The 16941-nt window shown below is 43.7% G+C and overlaps 1 protein-coding gene across 1 annotated transcript; it reads left to right on the top strand.

Moving 5' to 3' along the window:
• Positions 1–9216: 9216 nt before the first annotated feature.
• On the top strand, positions 9217–11077 carry GPR150 (G protein-coupled receptor 150). The gene has a single exon (XM_007119587.4). It carries the CDS (start codon positions 9217–9219, stop codon positions 10507–10509), a length of 1293 nt encoding a protein of 430 aa, XP_007119649.2. The 3' UTR covers positions 10510–11077.
• Positions 11078–16941: the final 5864 nt, after the last annotated feature.

Below are 16941 nucleotides of genomic sequence, written 5' to 3' on the forward strand. Positions count from 1 at the left end.
ACCTTTCTTATTACTATTCTTTGCCTATTTTTCTGTTGGTTGTTTGTCTTTTTTATTACAGGCATACTTTAGATATTAGCTCTCTGTCTGTTAGAGAAGCTATAAATATTTTTTTCCTTTTCATAATTTGTCTTTTGACTTTGCCCTGGTGTTTGTTGACATGTAGAAATTGGTATTTTCATGCAATCAAATTTATGAATCGTTGCTTTTGTGGCTTGGGGATTTTGTGTCATATTTAGAATGGCCTTCCCCACTTATCTTCTTTTAGAGTTTTATTTTTTACCCTTGGATCTTTGACCCATGGGAATGTATTACATATTAGAGATCTAACTTTTGTTTGTTTTTTTAAGATGGCCACCCCAACTGACCTTTTATTGAGTAAGCTAATATTTGTCCCATTAGTTAGAAAATGCCACTTTATTATATAACATCTTTTATTGAACAAATTATCTTTTCCTGTATTGATCTGAAATGCCGTTTTTATCATATACAAGTCACATTGACATTTGGGTCCTTTCAAAACATTTTTTACTTTGCAGTGGACCATTCTATTTTGTTTATTAATTGGGTAGGCAATATCTGGTGATACTATTTTCTTTGCAACAGTTTTCTTTTTCGGAATTGTCCTTGGCTATTCTTGCTAACTTATTTTTCCCATACAAATTTAGAATAAATTTCTGTAGTTCCAAAAATGAAAAATCTTGTTAGTCTTTTTATGATATATTAAATTTATAGCCTAATTTAGGGCAAATTGAATTCTTTCTGATATTCGGTTATTCTAAAGAAAATAGTACACTTTTCCCTTTCTTCAAGCCTTCTTTATATTGCTCAGTAGCATTCTAAGTTTTCTTCATATAGATCAGTTTCTTCTTAGAGATTTTTGGAAAGTAGGGACCTTTAAAAAATACCACCTAGGGCCCTTCCCACACCAGTGGAATTAGAATTCTAGGGATGGCACCTGGGCAGTTTTGTTCTTATTGCTGTTTTGTTTGTTAAGCCCTCCAGCGGGTGATCCTAATGAGCAGCCAGAGGTGAGTTTATTCCTAGGTGTTTTATCATTTGTTGGTGTTGTGCTATTTTAAGTAAATGTTTCTCCCATTATATCTTCTAATTGGTTATTTGTATATACAAATTTTATTTCTATATATTTACTTTGTACCAATAATACAATTTTTTTGGTACTAATATTTTTCCAGTTGGTATCTTGTATTTCTCTGGTAAAAAGTTTATCTGCAAATAATAATTTTACCCAATTTCCTTTTATTTATTTATTTATTTATTTATTTATTTTTGCGGTACGCGGGCCTCTCACTGTTGTGGCCTATCCCGTTGCGGAGCACAGGCTCCGGACGCACAGGCTCAGCGGCCATGGCTCACGGGCCCAGCCGCTCCGCGGCATGTGGGATCTTACCGAACCGAGGCACGAACCCGTGTTCCCTGCATCGGCAGGCGGACTCTCAACCACTGCGCCACCAGGGAAGCCCCCAATTTCCTTTTAACCTAACTTCCTTTTTCAAACTGTCTTGGAAGTTTTCTTCATTAGACAGCTCATCACCTTTACTTTCTTTATTGTTCTTCAGTGAATTGGTATGAGCTTATCTTTGTAGTTATGTATGAATTTCTGAGAAATAATTTTCACTTCAGATATATTCTGAAGTGAAACCCTTAAGAGAAAGATCTCAATATTTAAACTATTGAGGTTAAAATTAAAATATACAAATCTACCTCTCATCTCCTAATTAAACCTAAGGAATAAAAAATAGCTAATGTGTGATGTATATGCTAAACATAGGGAAAAATAAAGCAATGATAGAAATGTGGTTTTGAAAACATAAGCATGTGAAGATAAATACAATCCACCTCATTCTATTCAAACTCTTTAAGATGCATTCATTGTTAGAATTTACCAAGCATCTGCAATGTTTTAAGCATATTCAATATAGGATCATAATTAGGTAAAATTGAGGTTTTAGGACAATATCTAATTCAAAATGGTATCTAACAACCATGAAAACAGAAAAAGAAGAAAAACTTGGAAGGCAAGACAAATTATCTAATGCCAGAATCTGAGAGGAACTGACACTAATTATAAACTGGATTGAGGACAATCTTTGGGCTTCATCTTTCCCAACCTCCACCATTACCACCCTGTTCCAAACTACCATAATCTGTTGTATGGAATTTTGCAATAGCCTCCTAGGAGGTCTCCCTGAGTCTGCCCTTGGCTTTCCTCAGTCTCTTCTCAACAGCAGCCAGAGTGATCAGATCACATCACTGGATACTCAAACCCTCCACTGGTTTCTCACCTTACTCTGTGAAAGCCTGTCGAATGAAAAAAAAAAAAAGCACAACCTAAAAGTTGAGAATTGTGTTTTATTCCTCAGACTTGCTAAGGACTTGAGCCCAGCAGGCAGCCTTTCAGATAACTCTGAGGAAGAGGCTGCTCTGAAGAGGTAAGGGAGGATCCAGGATATATAGTTTTTGCAACAAAAACCAGGCAGTCGGAATATCAAAAGATTACTGAAGTAAAGAAAACCAGACATCTCAAGTTAATGAATTTAGCGCTTTTCTATGTGTGGGAAGATGCAAGAGTCTGGCCTCAATGAAATCATTCCTTTGATAGGCACCTGAACTATCTAGGGCCAGTATCCTATTTTCTAGATCCTGAATCCCTTCAGAGTGCACAGTCGGGGGTGGCTGCAGTGACTGATGGCTTGATCCTTTGTTTATTGATATGGCAGGTGACATTCTTGGTCACAAGCCCAAATCATTACAGTGGGCTTCAGGGCTCTAAATGATCCGGCGGCATATTGTACATCTCCCGCACTCGGTTCACTCTGCTCCAGCCACACTGGCCTCCCTATCCCTTTCCGGGCACACTAGGCAAGCACCACCTCAAGACCTTTGTGCTTATCAACTCTTGGCCTGGAATGCGGTTCTTCCCTCAGATTTCCGCATGGCTCTCTTTGTTATCTCCTTCCAGTCATTGCTCAAATGTTACCTAATCACAAGGGCTTCCCTGCTTTATTTTTCTGCATATAAATCATTACCGTCCAACTTAGTGTATGTTTTACATACTTAATTTGTTGATACTGTCTCCCACCCCTCCTACCCACTAGGATGGAAGCTTCATACAGGAATGGCCTTTTGTCCTTTCTGTTTCCTTAAGTATCCCAAGGGCCTGACACATAGTAGAAGCTCAGTAAATATTTGTTGAATTAATATACGAGGAATTCGAGTTTCTCAGATATCACATTGTATTGGAAAACCAACACATTTGTCCATGGCAGGGCAGGGGGTGAAAGGGAGTAGCCTTCTCATAAAACAGAGCCTTCTAGAAACAGTGAATTCTAGAAAATCCTGCACAGAATTGATAAAGGGACTCTATCCCTCTGTTTTTTCTTTTTCTATGAAAAAGCCAGATACTAAATATTTTAGGCTTTGTGAGCCATATGGTCTCTTTCACCACTGCTCAATCCTGCCATAGTAGCAAGAAAGCAGTAACAGACACTATGTGAACAAATGAGAGCGGCTATGTTCCAATGAAGCTTTGTTTACAAAAACACAGGATTTGACCTGGGGGCCATAGACTGCTAACTGCTAGTCTAGAACTATGGTTCAAAACTTCCTGCAAATTGGAATCACCTGAGGATGTTTAAAAACTATTATGCCTAGCTCCCACCTGCAAGCATTGAGATTTTTAAAAATGCCCCAGGTGAGGGCTTCCCTGGTGTTGCAGTGGTTGAGAGTCCGCCTGCTGATTCAGGGGACACGCGTTCGTGCCCCGGTCCGGGAAGATCCCACATGCCGCGGAGCGGCTGGGCCCGTGAGCCATGGCCGCTGCGCCTGCGCGTCCGGAGCCGGCCCGTGAGCCATGGCCGCTGAGCCTGCGCGTCCGGAGCCTGTGCTCCGCAACGGGAGAGGCCACGACAGTGAGAGGCCCGCGTACAGCAAAACAAAACAAAAAACTCCCCAGGTGATTCTAATGTACAGCAAAATGTGGGAACCATGGGTCTGGAACCTTGTTATTCAAACTATGGTCCTTAGACCAGAAGCATCCACATCAACTGGAAGCTTTATATGTTTTTATTTGTCTTTGTAGAAAGAAAAAAAAAGTGGATTCTGTATTCTTTCTACTGTTGGTGGTTTTCCATTTCATAAAACCCAGGAGATCCTAGTAAAAACTATTATAATTGATGAAATTTGTTAAATGGCTGCATATACATAAATCAATACCTATCTGTAAGAATAATCACTAATTAAAAATAGAAATTAGGAAAAATATTCCACTCACAGTATGCCATTCTATAAAAATAGCTCAAAGTTTAATAAGAAGCACAAATCTAGATGAAAAAAATTATAAAATTTTATTAAGTTTACAAACAAGATATGAACATGGAATGACAGCATGTTCTGGGATAGGAGGCTCTAATATTAAAATGCCACTTCTCCAGAATTAATGCATACATTTCATGCAATCCTGATCTTAGTCCCAGTAAGGGTTTTGTTTTTTTTTTAATTGGACTAAGTGATCTGAAAGTTTTCAAAAAAAATTGAATGTCTGAAATAACTAATAAAATTATGGAAAATGAATATTGAGGTGGGACAATTCTTACTGGCTATTAAAGCATATTGTAAATCACTGAATCAAACTAGAACTTGGTGATGAGGGGCCATGAGCAAAAAAGAGAGATCTCAACACAAATTAGGTGAAAGAAGCTCAATGTGGAAAACGAAAGATCTAGATCCCTTCTACACTGGTCAGATATTCTGGGTGTGTGTGTGTGATGTTTACAATTATGTATATTAAACTCTCAGATAAGATTTTTAGCTCCCTTTCTTCTCTTAAAGTTACAAAGCAGAATCTTAAATTCTTGGGTCAAAAAATTAAAGGTATAGGCTATTTTTTAAATAATGAAAATGAGAAAACTTAGAAGAACATATGATACAACCAAAGCTATACTCAGCCTTAAGCTTTTTATTATTAAGGGGAACGAAAAATAAATAAACTGTTCAAGAAGTTAGAAAACAAAATAATCATAAATGTAGTAACATTGATGGTAAAGGATTGGTATCCTTAGTGTCTTGAGAGCTCTGCTTCCACATAGCATAGGGAATATTGCTCCCACAGTAAAAGAAATCAAAATGAAAAGAAAAAAGCTAGATAATCTACAGAATTAAAACTTTTTTGAGCCTCTCATAGGACAGGTGAACTGAATTGAAAAGGGTGGCAAGCCCTTCTGAGGACAGCTGAGACACCCAAACTGTCCCACCTTTGGCAGTACATGGGAAGAAAGACTAGAAGCCAAAAGAGGAGGTAAGAAAACAACTGATATTTTGACAAATTCATAAAAGCCAAATGTGTGTGAAAAAAGCAGCAGAAACTAGGAGCTGCACACACAAGGGAGACCACCTCCAGTAATGAGCTTTTTCTCATGGACCTTAACCAGCACTCATGAGAAAGATGGCGAGCAGGGCAGGGGACCTGACAGAGCCTCTTCAGTGGGACAGACGAACAGATGGGAAGGGGCTGCCTCTGGAGGAGAAGCATAAAACCCAGAACCTTCTCTCTTACAAAGCGAAACTCATCTGCCACTGGGGCAGGAGCAGATAACCCTCTCATCCCCAGTGCTCAGCAAAAGGTCAGCTATCACTGGGAAGGGGTAGATTATAGCAAAAGCTCTCTGCTGCTGAGGAGAGGCAGAACCCCAGTCATGCTCACAATCCTGTACTGAGAGAAAGCAGAGATCTCTTGCAACAGCAGTACAGACAAGAAACTTGCTCTTCTGCAAGTCACAAGGCCGAGTTCAGCTGCCATAGGGGAAAGTGACAAATGTGGATAAAGTCCCACCCTTCAGGCTCAGGCCCCCAGGGCCTACATAAGACTGAAGCTGGAGTAAGTGAGTTTCTTTAAAAAAAAAAAAATCAGCCTGCCCCCACCATGAACAACAGCACACTACTTCTGGGAGAAAGGTAAGAAGCATGGAGAAGGAAACCTCCCACCGCACTCCCCAAGGCCAGGTGTGCGGAAAGGTAGGGGTGGAGCAGGAACACTGAGAAAAACCCTCCAGTGTTCCAAGCCTCTCACTAAAGCAAGACAGCAGCAGTATGCAGGAGTCTGAAGTCTGTAGTAGAATAATGATAACTATACCAACATCAGAACCCAAAACTAGCTCAACTACTGCCTACATTTAGTCAACCCCTCCACCCTACTAGCCTGACAGATGAAGAAGCATGCCCATTTTCAGGAGTAAATACTATTTACACCAGTCACTGTTTTTCACTTACATATAATGTCTGGCATTTGGTCAAACTTACATGGCAAAGAATCGTGAAAAGACCCATTTTGAAGAAAGAAGGCAGTAAACAGAACCAGACTGAGAGATGGCCCAGAAGTTGAAACCATGAGAAAGTGACTTGAAAATACTATGATTAATCTGTTGAAGGATCTAGGGGGAAATGTGCTTAACATACATGAACAGAGTGGGAATTTCAGCAGAGAGATGGAAACTATTTTTTTAAAAAGGAATAAAACTGATTCACTAGAAACAACATGCTATCGTGAATGAAGAAGTCCTTCAAATGGCTAATCAGCAGACTAGACACACACAAAAAAATTAGTGAATCTGAGAGAAAAAGAATTAGTGAACTTGAATATAGGCCAAGCGAAATTTTTCAAGATAAAATACTGAATTTCAAAGGGTAACAACTCCCTCTGAGGAGACATGGGATAGGGAAAAAAAGAAGGAAAAAAAGAAAAAGTGAAAGGTAGAGAATAAAAGAGCAGAGCATCCAAGAACCGTGGGACAATATGAAAAGGTATAATATATATGCAATTGAAATAATAGTAGAGGCAAAATGTCAGAAGAAATATCTGAAAAGACAATTGCTGAGAATTTTCCAAAATTAATGAAAGACAACAAATCACCAACCTAAACGTTTAGAGAAGCCCAAGCAGAATACAAAGGAAAAGGCACATAGGGACTTCCCAGGTGGTGCAGTGGTTAAGAATCCACCTGCCAATGCAGGGGACACGGGTTCAAGCCCTGGTCCGGGAAGATACCACATGCTGCAGAGCAACTAAGCCCCTGCGCCACAACTACTGAGCCTGCGCTCTGGAGCCTGTGAGCCGCAACTACTAAGCCCACGTGCCACAACTACCGAAGCCCGTGCGCCTAGAGCCGGTGCTCCGCAACAAGAGAAGCCACTGCAGCGAGAAGCCCGCAACGAAGAGTAGCCCCCGCTCGCCGCAACTAGAAAAAGCCTGCGTGCAGCAACGAAGACCCAACGCAGCCAAAAATAATAAATAAATTTTTTTAAAATTAAAAAAAAAATTAAACCAGGAGTTTGATTTCCCAAGGCTCTCACTCTACCTCTTAAATGTTCCACCAAGAATGGCTATTCCTACATCTCCCCAGAGCTTCCTTGAGCTCTTCTGGATGATACTGGCACAGGTATAACAGGCATTTTTTTCTTAGGTTAATGGATTTATAATCAAGGTAGAAACATTTGCTCAAAATTATCTGAAATGCATCACATATCCATTAATTCATCAACTCAAAACATATTTACTGATACCTACCATGGGTCAGGTCCAGTGATAGGCACTGGGGATATAATAAAAATGACAAAGTTCTCTGGCCAAAGGGCAACAGCTTGGGAAATGAGATTCCCACTCCACCTGGCAGGACTGTCCGCTGCACCCACCAAACCCTCCTATCCTGCACATCTTAAAGTGCCAAACATTTCCTCAGCCTGTGAATGTGAACCCCAGCAGATGCCCAGACCAGGAAGCATAGGAACTCTACTTTCACCATAATTAATGTGGAGGGTGCATAAAAACCAAATTGATGCTTCCAACAGGAAAACTAAAATTTATTCGTGAGGAGGTAGGGCTAAAATAAAAGAGATAGCATTTAATCTAAACCATTTCCTGTGAGTTGGATTTCTTTTTTAAAACTTGGCCGCCTTATCATCTTCTTAGTCACCTTTTCTCCAGGCTTATTGGAGGCGTAGTCCCTCCTAGCAACCTCCCATCTGCTAGAAAACAGAATCAAGAGAATGAAGAGCCGCGATGATACATCTGTCACTGAGTGAAAATATTAGGAGAAAAGCAATAAATGTGCTATCCATTTGCATAAAACCTATTAATGCCCTCTTCAGACTAATGAAATGAGTTTTACATCACGGAGAGCAGCTGTGATCTGCTGTTTCTAGTAACGAGGAGTATTTGAAACAATCTGCAAACCACTGCTGCCCCTAATTGCCAAGCAACACCTTTGACTTTAGCTCTCTCCAAGTAAAATACTCTCGCTGGCCAGGGGAAGATTTATCTGTTGGGCTCCTCTTTGCTCAAAACGCTGTTACGCTTCTTGGCTTCCTGTTTTTCTCAAGCTAGTGCAGAACCACGGCATTTCAAATCTTTCTCTTTTGTATCTTAATCAAAACTAGTGCCTTTTTTTTTTTTTTTTTTTCCTACTGGTAATCTGAAACCGTTTTGAGGGGTGTAGTCTCAGTCAGGACTTTCCTCTCCAGTGTGCTGGTCCCGGGTTAACGATGGCCAGGCAAAGCGACCTTCTGTCTGGCTGTGCTATATGTAAACACCCAACGGGAGAGGTTTCGAGTCCAGCGGTTCGCGGCTCCCGCGAGGGCAGCATGGGGCTGCGGCAGAGACTGGAAGGGGATCTACCCGGATTGGGAGGGGAGACGCGGAAAGAAAGGTGGAGAAGAGGAGTCATGTGTGTTCTTCGAGCGTACACCCCCCCATTTGAGTGACAAATGACGAGGACAACCTATAAAAACAACTAAGCGGAAAGCTACCTGCATCCATCTCCCTCTCCGTGCGTGTGCGTTTTCAACTAACTTTGGGAACTCGTGAGACCCGGCATCGCGCCCAGCGGAGCCTCGCCTCCACCTTGGTTTCCCGCGCCCGGCCTGCCCTGTTCGGTACCTCCTCTTCCTCCAGGCTAAGGATGGAGGATCCCTTCAGCCCCTCAACTCCGGCTCCGGCGCCCAACCTCTCCGTACCCATCTCGCTGGGCTGGGGTCTCAACCTGACTTCCGGACAGGGAGCCCCAGTCCCGGGGCCGCCGCCGCCGTCAGGGCCGCCCAGCCGCCGCCTCCGCCTGGTCTTTCTGGGGGTCAAGCCTCGCCTCCACCTTGGTTTCCCGCGCCCGGCCTGCCCTGTTCGGTACCTCCTCTTCCTCCAGGCTAAGGATGGAGGATCCCTTCAGCCCCTCAACTCCGGCTCCGGCGCCCAACCTCTCCGTACCCATCTCGCTGGGCTGGGGTCTCAACCTGACTTCCGGACAGGGAGCCCCAGTCCCGGGGCCGCCGCCGCCGTCAGGGCCGCCCAGCCGCCGCGTCCGCCTGGTCTTCCTGGGGGTCATCCTGGTGGTGACGGTGGCCGGCAACGCTACGGTGCTGTGCCGCCTGTGCGGGGGCGGCGGGCCCTGGGCAGGTCCCAAGCGTCGCAAGATGGACTTCCTGCTGGTGCAGCTGGCCTTGGCCGACCTGTATGCGTGCGGGGGCACCGCGCTGTCGCAGCTGGCCTGGGAACTGCTGGGCGAGCCGCGCCGGGCCGCGGGAGACCTGGCGTGCCGCTTCGTGCATCTGCTACGGGCATCCGGCCACAGCGCGTCGGCCCACCTCGTGGCGCTCATTGCCCTCGAACGCCAGCGCGCCGTGCGCCGTCCACAGGGCCCGCCGCTGCCCGCGCGCGCCCTCGCCGCCCTGGGCTGGCTGCTGGCCCTGCTGCTGGCGCTGCCCCCGGCCTTCGTGGTGCGCGGGGGCGCCCCCTCGCAGCCGCCCGCCGCGCCCCCGGCCGCCCGCGCCTGGCCGGGGGAGCGTCGCTGCCGCGACATCTTCGCGCCGCTACCGCGCTGGCACCTGATGGTCTACGCGCTCTATGAGGCCGTCGCGGGCTTCGTGGCGCCGGTCGCGGTCATGGGCATCGCTGGCAGCCGCCTGCTCTGCGCCTGGCGGCAGCGCCCGCGCCAGCCCATATCGGCCGCGGTACCCAGGTCGGCCAGTCCCGGCCAAGCCCCCGCGCCCAACGCGCTGCCCCGCGCCAAGGTCCAGAGCCTGAAGATGAGCCTGGTGCTGGCGCTGCTGTTCGTGGGGTGCGAGCTGCCCTACTTCGCTGCCCGGCTGGCGGCCACGTGGTCGTCTGGGCCGGTGGGAGATTGGGAGGCCGAGGACCTAGCGGTGGCGCTGCGCCTCCTGGGGGTGGCCAACAGCGCTCTCAATCCCTTCGTCTACCTCTTCTTCCAGGCGGGCGACTGTCAGCTCCGGCGGCGCTGGCGGAGGCGCCTGGGTGCAGTGTGCTGCCCGCGGAAGGGAGTCGCGGAGGACGACGAGGGCGCCCGGGGCCACCAGGCGCTCCACCGCCACCGCTGGCCCCACCCACATTATCACCACGCTCGGCGGGAGCAGCCGGAGGAGGGTTACTTGCGCCCACCCCCGCCGCGTCCCCGGTCGCTGCCCTGCTCCTGCGAAAGCGTCTTCTAGGTGTTCGATGGCCAGAGACAGGTCATCTGTCGCTGCGGCAACGCCTCCACGGCACACGAGGCCGGCCGGGCTCTATCTAGATCACAACCGTCAGTACGGTCTCCAAAAGCGTTACACTGAAGCTGTCCCTGTCCTCCACTCCCCTATTACATTTCTTTCTAATGTTTACATTTTTCTACACTCTTCCAGGTTCTTTTCTCCTTTTCAGTTCTCACATTTCCCCATCTGGAGACAGAGAGTGAGCCATTTATTTGTAAAAGCAAAGTTACAGAGTTATTTTTGTAGTTCTTTTCACTCCCATAGCGTTCTGGATAAGACCATTTGCTTTAGTTAAATTGCCAAGCGTTCATTATTTGCTGTGTTATCATCTGTTTTTACTTATTTGGGGTCGTGTTTAACTGTAGCTTGGGGACCAGAGAATGTGCCTCTGTTTCTGGGAGGAATATCCTCACATTGCCCTCCTTGAGGAGCCGGGAAATTGTACCAGTGATACTGTCAGAAATGTAATCTTGCTGTCACTTCAGAGCCACAGAGTATTTGTAAAATAAAAACATTTCCCACAGAGCAATTAGGACTTTTTTTTAACATGGTAATGTGTTTTCTCAGAAGAAAATCAGTGTGGCCTTTATTTCTGGTCTAGCTTCCACTTCAGAAGAAGCTGGGATTGTAGGAGGGAGACATAAAAGCTTCCCTTCCAACCTTTCAAATATGCCCAGTTTCTGTAGGAAATTGTTCCTGTGTCCAGAGCAGCTTAACATGGTAATGTGTTTTCTCAGAAGAAATCAGTGTGGCCTTTATTTCTGGTCTAGCTTCCACTTCAGAAGCTGGGATTGTAGGAGGGAGACATAAAAGCTTCCCTTCCAACCTTTCAAATATGCCCAGTTTCTGTAGGAAATTGTTCCTGTGTCCAGAGCAGCCTCTACATCTGTGATGCTGTGCACAGGTGGAGCCTCTGAGCACAGAATCGCCAGCAGACTAGAGAAGGGAAGCACCTGGGTGGTGCATAGGGGTGAGGCTCACTGTCCCAGGTGGAGCCTTAGGGATATTCGCAGCTAGGAAGAAAGCTGCAACCTCCCAATGCTGCATGGATAATATAAAACTCTCTTTTTACAGACAAAGCCAATGCCTATTGGTGTGGATTGCTGAGAACAAGGTCAAGGAGCAGATTTAGTCAGTGACCTCCTCCTCCTAACTGTCCTTGGTTCTAGAGAGAAGTAGCAGCACTTATGAACAAATATCCATGTGTTTACCAATGTTTCATCTGAGAATCTGCAAGCTTTCCATTACAGTGTTTCCTGTTCATGCACAAACGCAGGACTAAGATCCAGAAAGGGGAAATGACTAGTAAAGTTCACTTGTGAAGCCAATGCTCTCTGAGGACTTCCTTGTTTTGTTCATTGATGAATACCAAACTCTTAAACAATGTTTGATACATAGTAGGCACACAACACACATTTGTTGAATAATTCATCATATGAATCAGGCATAGATAGAATGGAAAAAAGATTTACAAAAAGAAATCTTCATTAAACTTGGCTTACCTTCCTCCAAAATCTTGTCCAAAAATGTTATATAGTTAGAGGTTTTCCTTCCTCTCTTTCATCCTCCCTACCCTGCTGAGGAAGGTATGGCATGCAATATACCAAGAATAAGCCACCTAAAGAGAAAAGAACACAGTTGTCTTCATGAACCTAAATCTGGGTTATAGCATTATTTTTATTCATTAATAAACATTCATTACTCGCTTATTTTGTGCCAAGCAATGTGCTAGGCATTGGAGATGCTAAAATGAATAAGACACATTTTCCCTCAAAGACCTTATAATCATATGTAGGAGACAATCTGACAAATACAGCACAAAAACAGTCAGATGTGCTTTAATAGCGGTTCCAGTCTGGGTGTCAGGACACTGAAGAAGAACATCTAATAACCTTGGGAGCCTGGGGGATGGTGGGGGTGACCCATCAGATAGGGGAAGGTATTCTATGCAGTTGGGACTAGCATTTGTAAAGCATAAGTGAGAGAGAACATAGCATGGTCAAGGAATGGCAATAGTTGAAATATCTAGCATTAGGGTGCCTGTGGGGTCTGACCTGATGGGATATGTGGCCACAGAGATCCAGCCCAGACCCAGTGAAGAAAAGTCTGTTTGCCACACCAAGAAAGCCAAAAATAGCCTTTGAAAGATTTAACCAGAGTTGCAATATGATCAGATTTGAATTCTGCAAAGTCATTCCAATGATGGTGTAAAGGATCAACTAATTGGAAGGGCGAAATACCTAGAGGCAGGGATCAAGGAAGAAGCTCAGAGACCTCAAAATATAACCTATAACGTTTTATCACTTAGAATGTTCTCAACAAGGTAATTTAAGCCAATTGAGTCAGATTTTCTGTTTTCTGCAGTTGAGAACACACTAACAAAAAAACAGATACAGCTGGCTTAAATTTATTATCTCACATAACAAGAAGTCCAGTGGTAGGGCTGCTCCAGGATTGGCTAATTGAGTAGCTTCATAACTTCATAACCAAGGACCTAAATCCTTTTCGGCTTTCTATTCTGCCATCCTGAGCTGGTGGGCTTGACATTAAAGTCAGTTTCCCTTGAGGTCACAAAATGGCTGCTGCAGTTCCAGGCATCACATTCAAATATGACAATATTCAGAAAGAGACTCTCTCTTCTTTTCACTCTTTATAAGAATGAAGAAACATTTCTTGGATGTCCTGGATAGACTTTCCCACACGGTTCATTGGCCAGTCCATATCTAGACATATCATTGCAAGGGAAACAGGGCCACCATGACTGACTTGGACCTGGAACTGAAGATATGAGTTGCATAGAGAAGGGGTGAAAAATGAGACTCTCATTCTTTCTTTTAGGAAAGAAAGAAGGGGAAATGCTTGTTGGGAGACCAGACTAAACTTTTACACAATTGCAAAATTGTTAAAAAGATTGATTTTTTAAATCTATTAAAGATTTACATCTGATTGCCATCTAGAAATTATGAGAATTTTCCATCTGGGTCAAAAATACAGAATTCCAATTCAAGTAGTTAATTTAAAATACAATTAAACTACATTTCCCTAGATTTTGTGGAAGATTTGGTTAAGCCCACTTCATATGAAAATGCTTCTCTTCTATAACTAAGAAACTTTCTCTAATTTTAACTATATCTGAAACTTGAAGGTAGATCTAGGTGACTTCATTCCCATCCCTGGTGGCATTTCTAGGTTAAGAAACTTAAAGCACCACCTCAGAATCATGACCACTGATCCTGGGAATCTACATTGCTATAGACAACTCAGAATTTCAGCTCTGTCCCAATCAAGGAAGCCCCCAAAGGTTATTCTAAATTTAGACTCTTCCTAGAGTAGGATATACCACTCAAACTGCACAGCAAAGGGAAATGAGCGGGTGACCCTGAACTTGATCTCTTTTCTGGGTATCACCCAAACAGGAAATGACTAGAGGACCATCAAGACCACATACTTGGAGTTTGGGAGGAAGCAAATAACATCCCCTCACCCACTGTACATTCCCCTTGGAGTTAGATTTTAACTAAGCTGCTGCAAATAGGTCTGGACTTCAGGACTCCAGAGAGCACTATTTACATAGACAACAATGCAAATGTCACCACCAGAACTTAAAAGACTAAATTCAAATAATTCTGTATTTTTTAAAAAGAACTAGCCACACAGTAACATACAGCTAAAATAAGTAAACATGACCTATTACATAATTTGAAGGAGAAGGTATGTAGAAAACAGCCAGGAGCATAACTAAAACCACAACTAGCTATAAATCATTTACTAAAAATAGAATAGTCTAGCTCATTTGTGGAAGAGGAGATAGATTTAAAATATTTTTTTCTAAGCCACTTCCTAGGAAACACGAGAGGAAGTAGAAAATTTGAGCAGTTTCTCTCCCATTCCTAAAATGTTCTGACTCGATCAAAGGGAAAACATTAATAAAATACGAATACAAATGAATAGTCTAATTAAATTAAACATGTTTTGCTGAGTTGAGAGGCAGTGTAATATAATGAAAAGAGCAGAGTCTATGGAGCCTAAAGACTTGGACTTGTTTCATCTCTACAACTTAGTGGCTGTGTGACTTTAAGCTGTTTGCTGAATCTTTTTGAGTCTTGGTTTTCCCATCAATAAAATGAGGTTTCTATTACCTTGCTTCATAGGATTCATGTATGTAAAATACTTGATTGCTGGGGAGGGGGGTCCTGTCAGCTTGTCTCTTCAGATTCACCCTAGTATTCAATATATGATAGCTATTGTTATTCTCTAACACTGGGCTATGAGGAATAAAATCCAGCTGAGTAATATCACATGAAACAAAGGAAGGGATATTGGAGAATCTATGAAAGATTAATGTACTCAATGGTGCTACATAGTAATAAGGAAGTTAGGCCTTACAGAAGGTAGAATGTTCACAATAATTGTCAACCACCTTCCTTGAATCCACTTTCTCTTTTCTAGCAGTTCTCAGGTTCTTATTGCTGCCAAAATCTTGGCTCTCGGTGCACCGATGTCAAATAGAAATATGGAGACGGAGTTTGGAGGAAAGAGAAGGAGTAGCTTTATTTCTTTGCCAGGCAAAGAGGGAACACAACAGGCTAGCGCCTCAAGGACCATGCCCACCCCAGAGAGGGTAGTGAGGTGTTTTATAGCGTTCAAGGAGCAGGGCATGATCAGCTCATGGACAATTCTCGGATTGGTTGGCATAAAGGTGAAATTTTAAGCACCATCAACCTTCTGGTTTCAACCAGTCTAGGGTCCATGTTCTTGTGGTCAGCGGTTTTCATCTGGAGGGGATCTCCTGCCTGTAAAAACAACTTAGGAATGTGTGTCAGGCCTTTACCTATATCTTTCAGGGAATTGGGAGTTTGATGATTCTGCAATGTGACAGAATTATAGTCTAAATTGTTACTAGTTCCCCAACCAGCTATTCTTTGTTTCTACATCTTCACATTTCCCAATCATTAACTCTTTTTTTTTAATTTTAAAAAAGAATTATTTATTTATTTATTTTGGTTGCATTGGGTCTTCGTTGCTGCGTGCAGGCTTTCTCTAGTTCTGGCGAGTGTGGGCTACTTTTCGTTGCAGTGTGTGGGCTTCTCATTGCAGTGGCTTCTCTTGTTGCAGAGCATGGGCTCTAGGCGCATGGGCTTCAGTAGTTGTGGCACTTGGGCTCAGTAATTGTGGTTCCCGGGCTCTAGAGTGTAGGCTCAGTAGTTGTGGCACATGGGCTTAGCTGTACCGCGGCATGTGGGATCTCCCTGGGCCAGGGCTCGAACCCGTGTCCCCTGCATGGGCAGGCGACAATCATTAACTCTTGAGTCAGCATTTTACTCCAAAAGACAAGGACACAGGGGCTTGTACACGGTTTCATTATTAGGTTATCTATGTCCCTTATGGACAGTCAAATGCTTAGAGGGAAGCTGACCCCTCTCCCACTCTAAGACTGGGCCTTAATTAGTCTAAGCACATCAAAGTAATTCCACCCCCCTTACCACCATGTCCAACTCAGAAATGGTCATGTGATCCAGTTAAAACCAATGAGATTGGGGGTAGGGTTATTGGGGCATCTAGGAAGGAAGTCTTTAACTCTTCTGAGAGAGCCATGGGAGCCAGCATGCTCTCTCTATCTCTCTCCCACCGAAGGTAAATGAGGGAGCATGTAGTGCTGCTGGCTGCTGGCAGCCCACCTCTCACCATGAGGGGCACCAGCCACAAGATGAAGCCAACACTCGATACAGCACACTGGAGAGATGAAAAGAACTAAGATCCTTAATGACCTCACTGAGCTGTAACGTTAAACACCACTGAGGCCGACCTACTGGATGTCCTGTTAAATAAGCTGATATATTTTCTTACTGCTTAAGGCAGTTAAACTGGATTTTGTTATTTATAGCAGCAAACAGCCTCTAATTGAAGAAGTTTGGCAAGAAAACATATCTCATTTTAGCTTACTGAATGTTCTTTATCAAAAAAATAGGAACATTCCAAGTGTAATTTTATTTAGTCCATCAGACAGTAGGTATTGAGGGACTGTATTGGGCTTAGTGGGGCAGATGGAAGAAAATCAAAGACGTAACTCTTCTTTTTAAAAAATTTATACTCTATGAAGAACTATAATTTTTGTGGTAAAGACTTTGTTGAGAAATCTCAACCTGTAATTATTACTGTTATTTGACATTATTTGCAAATTCTTACCATTGGTAATATTATTGACTTATTAATTAATTAATTTCAATATTTATTTATCAAAGATCTATCATGTGCAAAGTACTATGTCACTTATCATAGACATATGTTACATTTAAAGTTTAGGTTTTGGGGTGGGAACTTAGGCCAACAGTTACTGTATTTTCTATGGCCAGATCTGGAAGTAACAACCCTAAAATGTGCTGGGATAGACTA

Source organism: Physeter macrocephalus, chromosome 8 (genome assembly GCF_002837175.3).
Source record: "Physeter macrocephalus isolate SW-GA chromosome 8, ASM283717v5, whole genome shotgun sequence".
NCBI classification, from domain to species: Eukaryota; Metazoa; Chordata; class Mammalia; order Artiodactyla; family Physeteridae; genus Physeter; species Physeter macrocephalus.

Excerpts from the sequence above, each read along its gene's own strand:
- GPR150 (XM_007119587.4), top strand. The coding sequence starts at position 9,217 with ATGGAGGATCCCTTCAGCCCCTCAACTCCGGCTCCGGCGCCCAACCTC.